At 38.5% G+C, this 15,829-nt stretch overlaps 1 protein-coding gene across 2 annotated transcripts; it reads left to right on the top strand.

Moving 5' to 3' along the window:
* Positions 1-1,253: 1,253 nt before the first annotated feature.
* NPM1 (nucleophosmin 1) lies at positions 1,254-15,573 on the top strand. 2 transcript variants are annotated; one of them, XM_019741178.3, is made up of 11 exons: positions 1,254-1,423; positions 3,542-3,621; positions 4,101-4,220; positions 4,537-4,630; positions 5,012-5,118; positions 5,221-5,285; positions 8,757-8,814; positions 9,161-9,244; positions 10,185-10,286; positions 12,452-12,526; positions 15,217-15,573. In XM_019741178.3, the coding sequence occupies exons 1-11, from the start codon at positions 1,366-1,368 to the stop codon at positions 15,253-15,255; spliced, it is 882 nt and encodes a 293-aa protein (XP_019596737.1). In that variant the 5' UTR covers positions 1,254-1,365; the 3' UTR covers positions 15,256-15,573. The 2 variants fall into 2 exon arrangements, with proteins under 2 accessions (XP_019596737.1, XP_019596741.1); XM_019741182.3 differs by lacking the exons at positions 12,452-12,526; positions 15,217-15,573 and adding an exon at positions 11,300-11,643.
* Positions 15,574-15,829: the final 256 nt, after the last annotated feature.

The raw sequence follows: 15,829 nt of genomic DNA on the forward strand, positions 1-15,829 counted from the left end.
AGAATGTATTTGGAGAAGAGGGGGGAGGGACACCATTGTCCCCATTCTTATTCTCCACAGCACTTACGAAATTATTGTGTGATCTGTTGATGTAAAAATAGTAATTAGAAGGATTCTCAAAACTCACCAGTGCCCAAAGGCTGTGGGGTGCTTCGTTTGTCAAGGTAAATCTTGTTTAGAATGCTAGTTTCCAGGCCCATGCCCAAAGAGTCTAATTAAGGTTTACGCATCTCTCACAAGTCATACGCTTTCTTTACAGGTCAGAACAGTCTTAGGAATGTTAAAGATTAAGAACTGCATTGCCTCAGCGAGTGGAGCCACACACAACCCTCTGAGCTCTCAGAAGGATGTCAGAAACGGGCTTCATTACTTCATCCCTTTGGGCACCGCACTTCTTCCCTCGGCCGTTTCCCAGTCTGCAAAGTGGGGACAGTCACATCTGCCTCACAGGACCTCACGTGGATACACATTGTGCATACATAGCCCTTTAAGGACCTTTTCTGTCTGGAGAAATCACGAGGCCTGGTTCCTGCCCTGCTCTTATGGAAGAGTCTCAGTCCCCTTTCGGCCCCCAAACGACATAAAGGCCGACTTCAACTTCGGAGATGACTCCTCAGAGAAAAAAACAAACAAAAGAAAAAACAGTAAGTCCGGCCAGCGGCTACATCTTTTCTTCCCAACAAAGAATTATCCGTAGTCATCTGTCTATGGCACCTGAAACTTTTAACTTTGGGGAACAATGAACTCTGCGCGCAGGCCTTTAGGCAAGTCAGAAATCCTGAAGTGGTTATGCCTGTTTGGAGGCCTGCGGGGCATGAGGGGATGGAGAAAGGTGAATCAAGCTCCCTTCTGGCTTAAAACTGGCTCGCCCTGCATTCCTAACACAGTTAAGGGATGTCGTCGCCATTTTGCAGGGTGGGCTGCGCAGGCTGTTGGCGCAAGGCCCGCGCGCCGGAGCGGGAGAGAACAGGGAACGCTTGAATGATGGGGTGGGGGCGCGCGCTACCACAGAAAGCACGCGTGCGCACAGGCACCGGCGGCGGTGGAGGAATGGGGCTGGCGTACGACTGCGCGTGCTCGGTGGGAGCCCGCGAAGTACCTGGAGGAGGTGGGGGGCGAGGTAGAAAGGAGTGGGGCTGAAGCGCGCTTGCGCGGGAGGTCTACCGTACGGTAAGGGGGGCTCTTGAGCAAGCGCGCAGCGACGGGACTTTGGAGATCTCGCGAGATCTTCAGGGTGCTATATATGTACGCAGGGAGCCCGCGTCCTTTCCCTGGTGCGATTCCGTCTTGCGCGTCTGTGCTGCCGAGCAGCAGTCGTTTATCTCCGTCCGTCTTCTCTCCTGCCTAAGTGTGTGCCACCACCCCATGGAAGATTCGATGGACATGGACATGAGCCCCCTGAGGCCCCAGAACTATCTTTTCGGTAAGTACTGTGGGTTTGGAGCAAGGCCGAGCAGGGCCTGGTGGCTTTGCGGTGGGGGGGCGGGAATCCCGCTGAGGCCTGGGGCTGGTGAAGAAAGCGAGGCAGGCTGGAGGCCTGAGGGAGTGGGAAGCGAGCTGCCGGGGCCCTGCTAACCTAAGGATGAGAAGCCAGGAGGGAGAGCCGCCTGTGTGAAGCGGTGGGAAGGAGGGGCGGCGTGAAGCTTGAGGCGTGAGCGGTCCGAGGCCCAGGGCCGGAGGTAACGTGGAACCAACTAGCTGAGGGTTCGGCGTTTCCTGGGTAACCCAGTGGAGCTCTGGACATTATTTTTTTTCTGGGGGTGCGCGAGGGCGTCGGCTTGGGATTCCGAGCCGGTGTCTTTGATGGTGGGCCTCGGGTGGATGGCTGCAGGAGGTTGTGTGGGCTCGTATTGTGAGGCATACGCCCCTTTCCTGAAAGAGGGTGGAAGGAGCCTGGCGCTGTTCTCCGGCCCTCTGGAGTTAGGAGTTATAAGGCCGACGACCCCGGTGCCTCGGCTGGTTACAGGGGGAGGGGAGGCGCGGCCGAGCGTGTGGAGGCCGCAAGCGCCGGGAGCACGTGGTTGCCACGTGTTTGGGGGAAGGAGGGGGGTGTGGGCGCTACATCCGGGGCTCGCTGGTGGTGTCACCTACCCCACCCCTGGCCTGGGCTCCTTGGGTTTCATGAGGGTCGTTGGGCGGGAACTGTTAGGTGATGGGGCTGGTGGCGCCTGGATCCTGGAGGTCTTTGTTCGGGGCTTCACATCGAGGATGGCAGTTCTCGTGTATGGAGCCCCTTTTCTAGCTCACCGCGGGAGAGGGCTTAGCCCTGGCAGATGCCGGTACTGATGCTCAGAGCTAAAGTGACTTCACGAAGGTTGCACTTGTAGGTAGAGGTAGATCTAAACCAAACTCCTTGCCTGCAGAGCTGGTGTGTTACAATTTTTTTTTCATTTTTTTTTTTTTTTTTGAGGGAGGCGGGCGAAGGCAGCCTTCTGTGCGGTATTGAGCAAACAGCCTTTTTTTCTTAAAGATGAGATTCCGTTTGGGTCAGTAAGACCTGGTAATGTTGTAATACTAAACCAAGGTTTGGGGATCACACCCCCCACACACACACACACGCACATACTGTACGTACCATATTAAGGAGAGACCCGCTTTGGTTTTCAACCTCAGTAAACTTGTTGAAGCCATTTCTTTGTCAGTCAGGCTTTGAAGTAACTGCAAGTCCTGCCCCAAATTTCGTTGTTTCTGTATAACAATGCTGAGGTTTGTTAATTGAGCAATAACATTTAAGCATCTATATACAGTAACTGTTAGATTACAATTAAATGGAATCATTTAAATTAATAAAACTTATTCTGACAGTATTTAAAAGTTTGTTCAAGGAATGGGAGTAGATAACATGCACTGTACATTAAGTCTTTTATTCCTAGGCATTTTGAATAACGGGGGGTTTTGATCAATTTATATTAAGATATTTTTGTTAACCTTTCCATTGGAAATATCCCTAGGATATTTCTATTGCGTTAAACATAATTTTTTAACATAATTTAATGTACATCATTTCTCTTCAAAGATGAAATGTTGACTCTGTAACAAATGTTCTTTTATATTTAGCTTTCCTGTTGTGAATACAAGCTGTTTGTGTAGGTATTTGTGTAATCATTCTCATTTCTAAATTGGTTGCTTTTCTTGGGAGTTTCGGTAGGTGACTGAACTTTTTTTTATATAGTGGGGGTTTTAGCAATACTGTACATTAAGTTTGGTTTCAGGTAACTTGTTTTAGTTCCAGGTCTGCTAAATCTTTGAGCCCGTTTCTACCTGAGGGTGGTAATAGTGGTGTAGTTGAGAATGAAATAGTATAATGGGAAAGCAGAATTTCTAAAGTCTTGTAAGGATGTTATTTGATTGTTTATAGACATTAGTGTTGATTGTTAGACATTTGTGTTCAAGAAATCCAGAAAGAGGTGCCTTACTACCTTTTAATAGCTACAGTAGTGAAAAATTAGTTCACAAGTTAACCGTAACCTTTGGTTACCCACACTGCACTTTCAGTGTTATTTTTCTCCTTGTTATAGTTGCTTTTTTCCTTCATTTACAGGTTGTGAACTAAAGGCCGACAAAGATTATCACTTTAAAGTGGATAATGATGAAAATGAGCACCAATTATCTTTAAGAACGGTACTTAAACTTTTCAAAATAAACTGCTTAACCTTTCTGATTTCAGCTTAATTCCTATTCATGTGGCTTAATACTTAGTTTTTATAATAGTATTTTTATAACTGAGTTTTGTATATACCTGATTTTCTGTATATCTGTGATACAAAACTTGGCATCTTTACCACTCCTGTGGCAATCATGTAAAAGTCTAGTCACACTATTCAACTTAACATTTATATATGTCAATTGCATTATAAAGCCCTTTAGAATAGTGTGAAACATCTATTTGTCCCCCACAGAGACTAATGTTTGGTAATGCATAGTGAGAAATTGATTGGCAAGGTCACATGAAACTTGATGACAACATTGTACACAAATTAGTTTTCCATCGGTGGTAATGAAAAGTTTATAGTTTTGGTTCTTTTGTTTTTTAAGCGTAGGAACTTCAGGGGGATTGTAAAATAGCAGGAACTTAAGTTGTACTATTTTTCTGTTCACAGGTCAGTTTAGGGGCTGGTGCAAAGGATGAATTGCACATTGTTGAAGCAGAAGCAATGAATTATGAAGGCAGTCCAATTAAAGTAACACTGGCAACTTTGAAAATGTCTGTACAGCCAACGGTAAGGGCACTTACACTTTGAGTTTTGTGTCAGTCTAATTCTGTTGCAGTAAGGTAGGTGTGAATTTGGTTTGGTTCTTTTGGTCACATCGTCATTGTCTTGTCACTGGGGTTGAAGGGTCAGATCAGCTCATGAACATGGTGGTTGCTGCTTGTTTACCAGGTGGGAAAACGAGTTCATTGGTTTGTTTGGCTTAATGGGTTTGCCTGTCACATCTATTGTACAAGCTTTTAAGTTATGAGCAGGTTTTATACCAAACATTTAACCTTTTATTTTTTTCACAATACTTAGTAATTTAAAAGTTTCTCCTTTTTAGGTTTCCCTTGGGGGCTTTGAAATAACACCACCTGTGGTCTTACGGTTGAAGTGTGGTTCAGGGCCTGTGCATATTAGTGGACAGCACTTAGTAGGTATGTAATTTTTATCTGTTACGCTATTCTCTTTAATGCAGATAACTACCTTATTCCCAATTTGGACTTTATAAAACATTCTTAGTTCTAGTACTGCTGTCTTTATAATAGGTTCAAATGGGAATATAGTAATTTATAACTGGAAAAGCCTGGAGTTTTTTGTTTTTTTTTTGTATTTAAAATCTAGTAGTAAAAATAATAATAATAAAAAAATATATAAAATAAAATCTAGTAGTGAGCAGTAGCTTCCAAAATTCCTGTTTGCTGTTTGTTTAGATTTTTTAGAATTTGTTCTTAAATATTCTTACTATAAATACCCTTTCTTCTGAGTTCTTGCTTCTTGGTTGAGTTCTAGTAGTGACTAAAAACCTTTTATTTTAGCTGTAGAGGAAGATGCAGAGTCAGAAGATGACGAGGAGGAGGATGTGAAACTCCTAAGTATATCTGGAAAGCGCTCTGCCCCTGGAAGTGGTAGCAAGGTTCCACAGGTATAGATGTAATTTATACAGACAAATTATTCTGGCTTTTAGTTTGGTGATTAGGATCGGCACTTGCTCATGAGGGTTTTTTTTTCCATTTGTTTTTTTAAGAAAAAAGTAAAACTTGCTGCTGATGAAGATGACGACGACGATGATGATGATGACGACGACGAAGAGTAAGTATAGTAGTATGTGCTTAGAAACGTGATATAGTTGTATGGAGGAGTTTCATGAAAATTACCAAAATCATCTTGTGGAACTAAGTAATAGCTTTAATTAAAGAAACAGTAAGTAGTGCTTTTCAGTTTGGGTTGAATGAGCTTAGTTAAAGGTTGTTATTGGAACTGCGAGCCATTAAAATGCTGTAGCACATTGCAGGTTTTCAGATGGCTAGGGTATGTAGCGTTTCCCGAATGTGTTTGACTAGGTGCCTTTTTCCTGGGGAAGGTGATCATGGACACATTACTGTACGCTAAGAGGTCTGGTATATTTCATGGTGAACAGCTCGTGCAGCAGGTTAGGGGGAAAGAGAATCTGAGTAGCTCTAGCGACATTCACTTTGTAAGTTGTCGCTTAAGGATTTTTTTCCCACATAAAGGATTTTGACCTGTCGTTCTCTGGTTCTTACTGAGAAAATAAGATTCTAAAGGAGAATAGGGTTTTCATGGAGAATTTCAAGTTTGGTTGGAAACAAGATTTGATGTGTTTATTAAACTAGGTCAGGCTATGGTAAATAGTTAAATGCACACTGGAATAAACTGCTGTTCGTAATTGGTCTTTCCTATATGCAACAGTATCAGTAACTTTTCTAATACATTGAATTTTTAATTGCCTGTCAACTTTCCACGAGTCCCCAGGTTGGTCCAAATATATTTACTGAAAACATAATTCAAATAGAATCTTAAGAAAGACTCTTGAGAACTTGCACTGATGAGTGATCCAATCTGGAAGTTAGGTTTTCAGTAACCTCAACTGGCCACACTGGTAGTTCTTTAAAAAGACCTTTGAGTGTGACAATAAAGGCGGAAAATAGGAAAAGGCCGAAAGATGAAAGAATTGGATGCTTAAAAAATTCATGTCAGACTTACAAACTCAGTATACTTGATGTTTGATTTTTATTACTTTAAGAATATTTGCCGTTAGTAAGAATTTAAAAAATAACACGCCAAGAAAGTAATGGGAAATGGGTTTGGACAGAAATGAAAAATCTGGATGGTATATGGTGCTTAATTAGGCTCAAGTTTCCTCTGGTGATTTCAGGTTAACCTTTGCATAGGTTTGTAAGCACAAAGTCACAGAGACTTAAGACAGTGCTTTCTAGGAAGGCTTTAGAGTAGGACATGATTGGTGTGGTATCTTGATTTTGCTTGGGCTTTGGAAGATTTCCTGTCTTTAAAACAGGGATAACTTCCGATGTAACCACAATGGAAGACAGTTATAATGTGAGAACAGGATAGTTGTTTTGTCCTCCACGTCTTAGGCAGTGAGCGAGGAATGAAAAGTATAGATATTAAGGTTTAAATTAGTAAATTTTCACTTAAGAAAAGAAAGGGTAGTCAGATATATGCATAGATAGGTACAGTTCATGGATGCCTTGAGGGTAACAAGCCTTAGAAAATTTTACTGGTTAGGTGGCAATGAAAGTGTGAAGAGGTACCTCAAGGTTTGTAAGTTGACAAACTTATCAGAAATTGTAAGCCATAGTACCTGAAGACTTGGAACCCACAAGATAAAAGGGAAGTTGATGGGTTCTGCTTCTGAGGATGGAAAGGGTATGGTGTGGGGTTAGTTGAGTTGCTGTTGATATAAACAAGAAAAGCTAAAGTCCGTTTAAACTTCGTGTACTAAAATTTATACATATTATGTCATTCCATGTAAAACTACCTTTTTTCCTAATTTATTAGGGAATATGCTAATGAATCTGCTTATGATAGTGGTTTTATAGAAAACATTGCCGTCTTGTTTCTGGTATGGGGAGGCACATGCAGAGATTGGGTTCTAAGGCCAAAATTGACAGTCACTGTTAAAAAATCACTTAAAGGACTGTTTATATATGGTTTTTTTGTATACTACATACCTGCTCTAGTTAACACAGCAAATTTTACTCCAGTGATGAAAAGATGGGTGTTTCTTTGGTTGCACATCAGTGAAATTCTTCTTCCTGTCTTATACACAGAGGCTATGTTGTAGGGAAAGGAAACGTTTTGGCCAGTATACAATTAATTGGTTTTTGAAGTAAAGTGTGAACCAGTTTCACTATTTGCTAATATAGACTTCCTGTGGGTTTCCGCAGTGATTGGATTTGCCTATTTGGGATATTTAATATAAATGGAATCCTACAAAATATGCTTTTTTGTGACTGGTTTCTTTCACTTACCACAATGTTTTTAAGATCCATGTTGTAGTGTGTACCAGTACTTTATATTGAGTTGTTAGAAAATTTTATGTATTTTGGAAACAAGTCAGATAAGATTAGTAAATATCTTCTCCCATTCTGTGGGTTGTCTTTTGCACTCTTGATAGTATCCTTTGGATCTTCATGAAGTCATTCCTTTTATTGCTTATACTTTTGGTGGTGTCAAACTTAAAAAACCATTGCCAAATCTTGTAAAAATTTTAGTTTCAGCTCTGACATTTAGATCTTTGATCCATTTTGAATTAATTTCTGTATATGGTGTGAGATAGACTGCCAGTTTTATTCTTTTGCATGTAGCTATCCAGTTGTCCCATCACCATTTGTTAAGACTTATTTCCATTTTGAATGGTCTTAGTACTTGTGTTTGAAATAATTACCATAAATACATGGATTTATTTCTGGACTCTTCAGTTCCACTCTACTGATGTGTGTCTATTCTTAAACCAGCAAAAAACACTGTTGATTTCTGTTGTTTTATAGTTTTTTATAGATTCCTGTTCAAAAATCACTAAGTGTGGATCCTCCAACTTTGTTCTTTTTCAAGATTGGTTTTGGCTACTTTGGGTTCCTTGAATTTCGATATTAACTTGAGGATTGATTTCTACAGAGAAGCAAGCTAGGATTCTTTTAAGGATTGCATTGAATCTGTAGATTGATTTGGAGAGAGTTGCCACCTTAGCAAAAATCTGAAAACGGAATTTTTTTTATTTTTAATTTCAACTACCCTGTCCCCAAGTTATTTTTCCATTTTTGTAATTTGGAAAATACATAACATTTAACATTTTAAATCATTGTTTTAAATGTACAGTTTAGTCGTGTTCACCATATTCACATTGTTGTGTAACAAATCGCAAAGCCTTTCCAACTCCCCATTTTCACTTCCCCAGCCCCTGGTAACCATCAATCTCCTTTTGGTTTCTATAAAGAGTTTGAGTACTCTGGGTAACTCATATGAGCTGAATCATACAGTATTTTTTGTGACTGGTGTTTCACTTAGCATAATACCCTCAAGGTGCATTCATGTGCAGCATATTGCAGGATTTCCATAAGACTGAATATTCTATTATAGGTACATATGACCCTTTTTTTAACCATTTAACTGTTGGTAGAATTTTGGGTGGCTTCCACCTCTTGGCGATTATGAATAATGGTGCAGTGGACATGAGTGTGCAATATCTCTTCAAGACCCTGAGTGGATTGAATCAGTAATAATGGCGTTCTTCATTTGTAGTGATGACGACGATGAGTTTGATGATGAGGAAGCTGAAGAAAAAGCTCCTATAAAGAAAGTAAGTTGGGTACAATGTTTACAAGATTGTCAGAAATAACAAATAGTGGAAATTTTCTAGTGCTAGTCACCTGTTTTGCAGTTAACAAAAACTGGCTTGGGGAAGAAGTGATGTGATCTCATACTTAAAATTGGTCCGGAGTGGGGCTGTCCTGAGAACTTACCTAACACTGGGGAATGATTTATTCTCTACTCATGTAGCTTTCTTCCTCTTTGTTATCCCATTTGCAAGTTTTTGTCAAAATAATTGGTTCATCTTAGCCTGGCTGCTTTTCTTACGTGGTTTGGGGCAGTTTTATTTGCACTGATGTCTTTATGCATTGATTAAGATTAATTTCTAATTATAGTCTGTTCGAGATACTCCAGCCAAAAATGCACAAAAATCAAACCAGAATGGAAAAGACTCAAAACCATCAACACCAAGATCAAAAGTAAGTGGCAACATACACACAAATATAGGTTTCATTGAACTAGTTAGGAAAGTTAAAGCTGCTTCTGTGGAAGAATGTAGTCTACCTGAAATTTGATAGGCCTTTGGAGAATACCTGTAATTGGTGTCTTCAAAAGGCTGAAATGTGCTTGTTGATAGTCATTGTCATATTTATAGCTGCTGGCTTTCTAGTGGGGGAGAAAACCAATAAATACTTTTATGATATAAAGAGGTGTCTTCTGTAAGGGATCTTGTTGAAAGGAATATTTATTGCGTAATGCAGTTTCTCAACCCTGGCGACAAGTAAGGAGATTAAAAGACCCCCAATACTTGGATTTGGAGGTTATCCTTTAAATGCTCTGGGATGGGCCCCAGGCATCAAGCTGCATTGATTTTCTTTATTCTTAGGTGCCTTCTGGCTTTTTTTTTTTTTTTAATTAATTTATTTTTTACTGGGGAATGTTGGGGAACAGCGTTTTTCTCCAGGGCCCATCAGCTCCAAGTCAAATTGTCCTTCAGTCTAATTGTGGAGGGTGCAGCCCAGCTCCAAGACCGGTCACCATTTTCAATCTTTAGTTGCAGGGGGCACAGCCCACCATCCCATGTGGGAATTGAACCAGCAATCTTAGAGCTGGTGCTCTAACCAACTGAGCCATCTGGCCGCCCCCATTCTGGCTTTGTTTTTGATGATATCCTAGTGTTGAATATAAATGCAGGCTCAAACTATTCCTATATTTTTCTTAAGGAATGACTTGAAAGAACAAAATTGTTCAGACATGAATTTATAATAGCAACTCAGCTCTGGTGTGTGTTTGTTTGGTGTCTATCTGGTGTATAGTCTTACAAAGGGAGAATTGTAAGAACGTAGAAAATCTAAATAGGATTGGTCTTAATTAAGAGCTGTATCTTAACAACCTTTTGAAATTGAACTCTTTTCCCAGGGTCAAGAATCCTTCAAAAAACAGGAAAAAACTCCTAAAACACCGAAAGGGCCTAGTTCTGTAGAAGACATTAAAGCAAAAATGCAAGCAAGTATAGAAAAAGTGAGTAAAATTATCTTTCTTTCAGAAAGTAGATAGGTTTATTAACCCCTCCCTCAAATTATACCTTTCCTGGGGGTTTGTAACAGCACTTGCCCATTTTTTTTATCCTTACTATACCCGCCCCTTTTGTGGTATGAAATGTTTTTGAAAAATGGATTACAAGTTACTTATATTCATTTGTAATCTCTATGGTGATTTGTTTTTTGCATATTTGAAGTTTCATATGCTTTATTTAAGAAATGCACGTAAGTTGGTTGTAAGTTACATTCTGACCACAGATGTTAAAATAAGATCAACAAGGACACTTCCTTTGCCTTATTTTCTGGTTGTGAAATGCTACAGAACCAGCAGAGGGCGCATGAGTCTTTCATAAATTTGCCAGCAGCTGGATAAGTAGACTTAGTCTTTGGCTGCTTGGTGTTACAGTTTAAAATAATAAATACTCAATGATTGACTCTAGTCAGTATTTTCCAACAAACTGAATCATTTCTATTTGCCTTTTTACACCAAGGTGTCACCAGTCAATACATTTAGTTATACCTTGATTTTATTTAGTTTCCTTTTGTCTTAAATAGTGGGACTGTGTGAGAAGAGGATTAGCTCTCATCTTGCTGCTTGTTTGACTAGGATACTAAACTTTCATGAACTTGGGAGAGTATGAAATAATTGATTGAAATGTCTTGAAACATTTGGGAGCTTTAATTCTATGAACAGTACTTTTAGACTTCAGTTACTGAGAGTAAATGTAGGATGGTAAGGAAAAGTTGCTGTCTCCTTTCCCCGTATTTTTCTGTGCTCCCTAGGTTCTGCATGGCTTCAGTAGATTTCCTTTCCCTGTGCAGTGATGAGTCAATTGGAGAAAACATTTTAGAACCAAAATGCATTGTTTGATTTTGCTTTTGTACTACTGTAAACCTTTTAGCCTTCCTGGTATTGCTGCTTTATTTTTATCCCTTGCATACAGTGCTGAAATGACCTCCCCCGCATTTTAATATGGTCCTATCTCCTTGCAGGCACATTGAACAATCCTGGGCACTACTGGTAAATTAAGCCCAAAGATGGGGAGAGAGGAAAAAGGAGAGACAAATATAGTCCATACTGAGTGTCATCAACAATCCAGACTGACGTCTTCTATTTTTAATCTCAATCCCCTTTCCTGATTTGCCACCCACCCATGCCCCCTTCCAGGCTGGAAGCAATCTCACTCTTTATATCTCCTAAAGCACTTTTCTTTTGATTGCTGTGATTCAGTGAACCTTATACTTTACTTTCTACTCACTTGTGCATTTGCCTCACCTCTGACAATGTTTTAATCACCCTTGTGTCTCCCTAGCTGTTCAATAAATATTTGAATGAATCAAATAAGAATGTATGTGACAATAATTTTAAAATGGAAATTATAGTGAAGTTTGTTTTTTAGGGGATAGAGGCAATTAAGTATCATACCATACCTGATCCCTAACCTGTTTCATACCGGGGTCCCTTTGGCATTCTTGAAGCCTTCTTGATCTCTTTAAAATGCATAAAAGATTTGGGTTACAAGGAAAATTAAAATTTAGTTCTCAAAATAGGAAACAAAGGCAATATACTTGGTACGTTAAATAATTCCAAAGTAGTGATAAATAATAAACATTTCATAATTTTAATAATTTGTAATGCTTTGTAAATAATTTGGTGCTTTCTTCTCTGTGTCCATAATTGAAGGAAATACCAAACTTTAGAGGTCAACAAATTGTAGTAACTTTAATTTTCCCCCCATTTATATACCTCCTGAATTGACTTCAGGTTAGCATTGTGTTGGACCTAGATTCTTCGTATGTATTAAAGTGATCTTTAACAATTTTGGTCACTTGTGCATATGGTATTCAAATGGGGTGTGCATTTGTTTATTTTGTTCTGGGTGATAGAGGGTGGTGATAGCACTGACTTGTTAGATAATACAGTAGACAGACAAGTTGGCATTTGAGTGCATCAGTATGGGAGTACTAGGTCCTAATAGTTGCCCAATAGGTCTTTCTGGGCCTAAAAGGGATTTGTTCAATATTTTTTAAAGAAGACACAAGGAATGAGTTGATCGATGTAATAGCATGCAAATATGAACAATTTCATAATAACTTACAAAATACTGTTTCTCTACATAACCCTTAATGCTTTTGTCTCGATAGGGTGGTTCTCTTCCCAAAGTGGAAGCCAAGTTCATCAATTATGTGAAGAATTGCTTCCGGATGACTGACCAGGAGGTAACTGAGTTTTCTCAAGACATGACCAAATCCAAATATTTTATTTTGATTTATTACGGTTTTTCTTTTAGTCTCCTTAAGTGTTGGCTTCTTTTAAAAGGTTCTTAACCACAGACAATACTTCAGATTAACTACATGGAAACTCTTAAGAATGTAGTTGGTCGAGACTAAGAAGATAAGTTTTTTTAGTACATTTTCCCCAGCTTTTATGTAGTTGGTAAATTATCTCTTGGTTGCTGCACTCAGTTTTACTTTTGGTATTATGTTGGCTAAGGAAACGAGCTGTGGTTTTACTTGCTGCTCCATTTGGCTGCTTGGCGCGGTCTGGTCTTTTGCTTTCTTGTGAGTTGGCCGAGGAAGACCATTTTCTCCATAGGTCTTATGGGAAGCACATTTTTGCTAAAATCAACCTAAAGTGTAAAATCTGGAAGCAAGAAGCCAAATTGTAGTTAATACTCAATATTTTAGCCTGAGTCAACTCTTAAGATTTTGTATTTCTTACCATGAATGCCTTTTGTCAATAGAAAATTTATGCATTTATTTTTACTGTCTTATTTACAGTTACTGACACACAGGTGGTAAAGGAAAATATAAAAGCAGTTACATAGGGTTGCTAGGCATCATGTATGTATAGGACATCCTGTGGTTTAATTGTTTATTTCAGGACTCCCTAAGTCTCCTGTATTCTGCCTTTTTTTAAATAAATCAAGAAATTTGTCAATTAGAGCTATTTTTCTAGAGCCATAGTATTATTTGAATCATTTAAATGGCAGCACTACTTTTCTTAGGTGTGAAATCCTCAATGGGTCAGCACTGTTTAGGGTTGATTTTGAGTTCGGCCTTGATTGACATAGTGGTGGTCATAAGATGATCAAGTTCAGTCTTTTCGATTCTTTTGGTTATTCTGTGTGTTTTGTGTGTGTGTATGTGAACCCTCAAAGACAAGCGTGAGTTCTTTATTAAACAAAAGTCCTTTAGAAGTGTGCAGTATGCAGTTAATTCAATGTTAAAAACGGAAAGTCAGATATAAACTAGCATGTACTAACAGGTAGACTTAAGCATAAGAGATGCATGATTTCTTCAACTAGTACCAAAGAAAGTGGCAAAATAAAATTTTTGATTAAGAAAAATTGAGATGAAGATAAAAGTAATAACAGCCAAAGCTGCAAAGGGCCTTCCCCACAGTATAACATCAGTCTTGCAGCTGAAATGACTGAACTCACTGCCAATAGAAGTATTTTCTGACTCCAAAACTGAAAGTATATTTTCAAGTGCCAGGATGAAATTTCTGTAATAATAAAAAATGTAACAGCTCAATTTACTATTACAGAGATTACCAAAACTAAATGCCTCACGTTTTTACGGCATAGCTACAGATGCAAGTAATCACTATTAAAATGTTTCCCATTGCTAGTGCAGTTTTTCTTGTGAAAGAGTTGCTTATGAGGATTTGGCTAGTAAAATCCCTTCCAGATGGACTTGAGAAATAGAAAATTTTTGCAGAAACTTGAATTAAGAGTGGAAAAAGATTATACTGCTTTTTGTGGGAAGACATAAAAATTTTGGTGAGTGTAAGAGTGCAAACAATGTTTATTCAAAAGTGGAAGCCAATCATGAATGATTCTATAGAAGATGAATGCTAATCTTCTGATGTTTCTTTTGACATTGGAGTGTCATAGAATTTTTCTTTTCTGAATTTTTAAGATGAACAAACAGAAATTCATTGTTTTAAAGGAACTTGCTGAATCCTTTAAAGAGTTGACAAAAGCATCAAGGCTAAGAGAACATTATTTACAAATAGAAAAAGAAACGCCAACTTGAAGTAGATAATGCTGTACTTACATGATGGTCATTTGAAATTGGAGAATTTTATTTTACTTGTATGTTACTAACTATCAGCATAAGAACAAGTAGAGTCATGCTGAGCCACATAGAAATTGACAGTGGTGCTTTTGTTCAGACAACATTTTAAGTCATTAGATTGAAAGAATGGAAAAGCAAGTTAGGTCATGGATGATGGTGTTAAGTGCTTAACAAACCAGATAAGAGCACGTCTTGAGTAGTTAATATGGCAGGACATGGTTAGTGTACCATCTCATAATATAACGCTGAACATGTCCTTGCTAATGAATGTTCATTGGACAAAATGAAATCGGATGTGATCACTGTAGGAACTGTTACAATGTAAATGGAATACACTAAGGATTTTATGAGCAAATTCTGCAAAACAAGTAACAAGATCCCATTTCAGGGAAATACAAAGATGTAATTTCAGATAAACATAATTTTTTAGTATGTGTCCCATGTACAAAGGCATAGGCTTAGAAACAAATATATTTAACTGTTCTGTATATTAAATATGGCAGCCATAAAACATGACATTGGGGCAAGGTTGGCCCAACTGGTCCCTTTCTCGGTTTCCTTAACTAAAGATGTCTAAGCTGTTAAATGTATATTAGTATAGTTGACTTTGCTTACAAAGAATCATGGTTTTGTCTGAATTGAAGTATTTAAACTCAAGTCTGAATATAAATTTCCTTGAAATCAGTTCTTAATTATCTAGAATGAACCTTTTTTGGTGGTAGAATGAAAAATAGATATGTTGAACTGTACAAAGAGACGTGGTTTAATTTATTGGTGTCTGTGAAGTGTTGTGGTTTTCTTAACCACATTTCTTTTTTTTTTTCCAGGCTATTCAAGATCTCTGGCAGTGGAGGAAATCTCTTTAAGAAAATAGTTTAAACAGTTTGTTAAAATTTTCCGTCTTATTTCATTTCTGTAACAGTTGCTATCTGGCTGTCCTTTTTATAATGCAGAGTGAGAACTTGCCCTACCGTGTCTGATAAATGTTGTCCAGGTTCCATTGCCAAGAATGTGTTGTCCAAAATGCCTGTTTAGTTTTTAAAGATGGGACTCCACCCTTTGCTTGGTTTTAAGTATGTATGGAATGTTATGATAGGACATAGTAGTAGTGGTGGTCAGACAAATGGAAATGGTGGGGAGACAAAAATATACATGTGAAATAAACTCAGTATTTTAATAAAGTAGTACTGTTTCTCTTTCTGTTATTTACTCTCTTTATACTTTGTGAAAAATAAATATACATAGTTAAGTGTCAACTAGTATCCTAAAATCTCATGAGAACAGTTCCTGCCCTTCTCCAAATAGTTATGCTTCTCAGAGTTAACATCTGTTTTTTCATTGTGAGGATTTAGTGCTTACACCTTCCTGACAGTAGTTAATAATTATAACCATGCAAATGTGTTTCCAAGTGTTCTATCAGACCTCCTGTCCTAGCCTTTT

The sequence above is a fragment of the Rhinolophus sinicus genome, chromosome 5, assembly GCF_057876585.1.
Source record: "Rhinolophus sinicus isolate RSI-liver-muscle chromosome 5, RSI-T2T, whole genome shotgun sequence".
Lineage (NCBI taxonomy): Eukaryota > Metazoa > Chordata > Mammalia > Chiroptera > Rhinolophidae > Rhinolophus > Rhinolophus sinicus.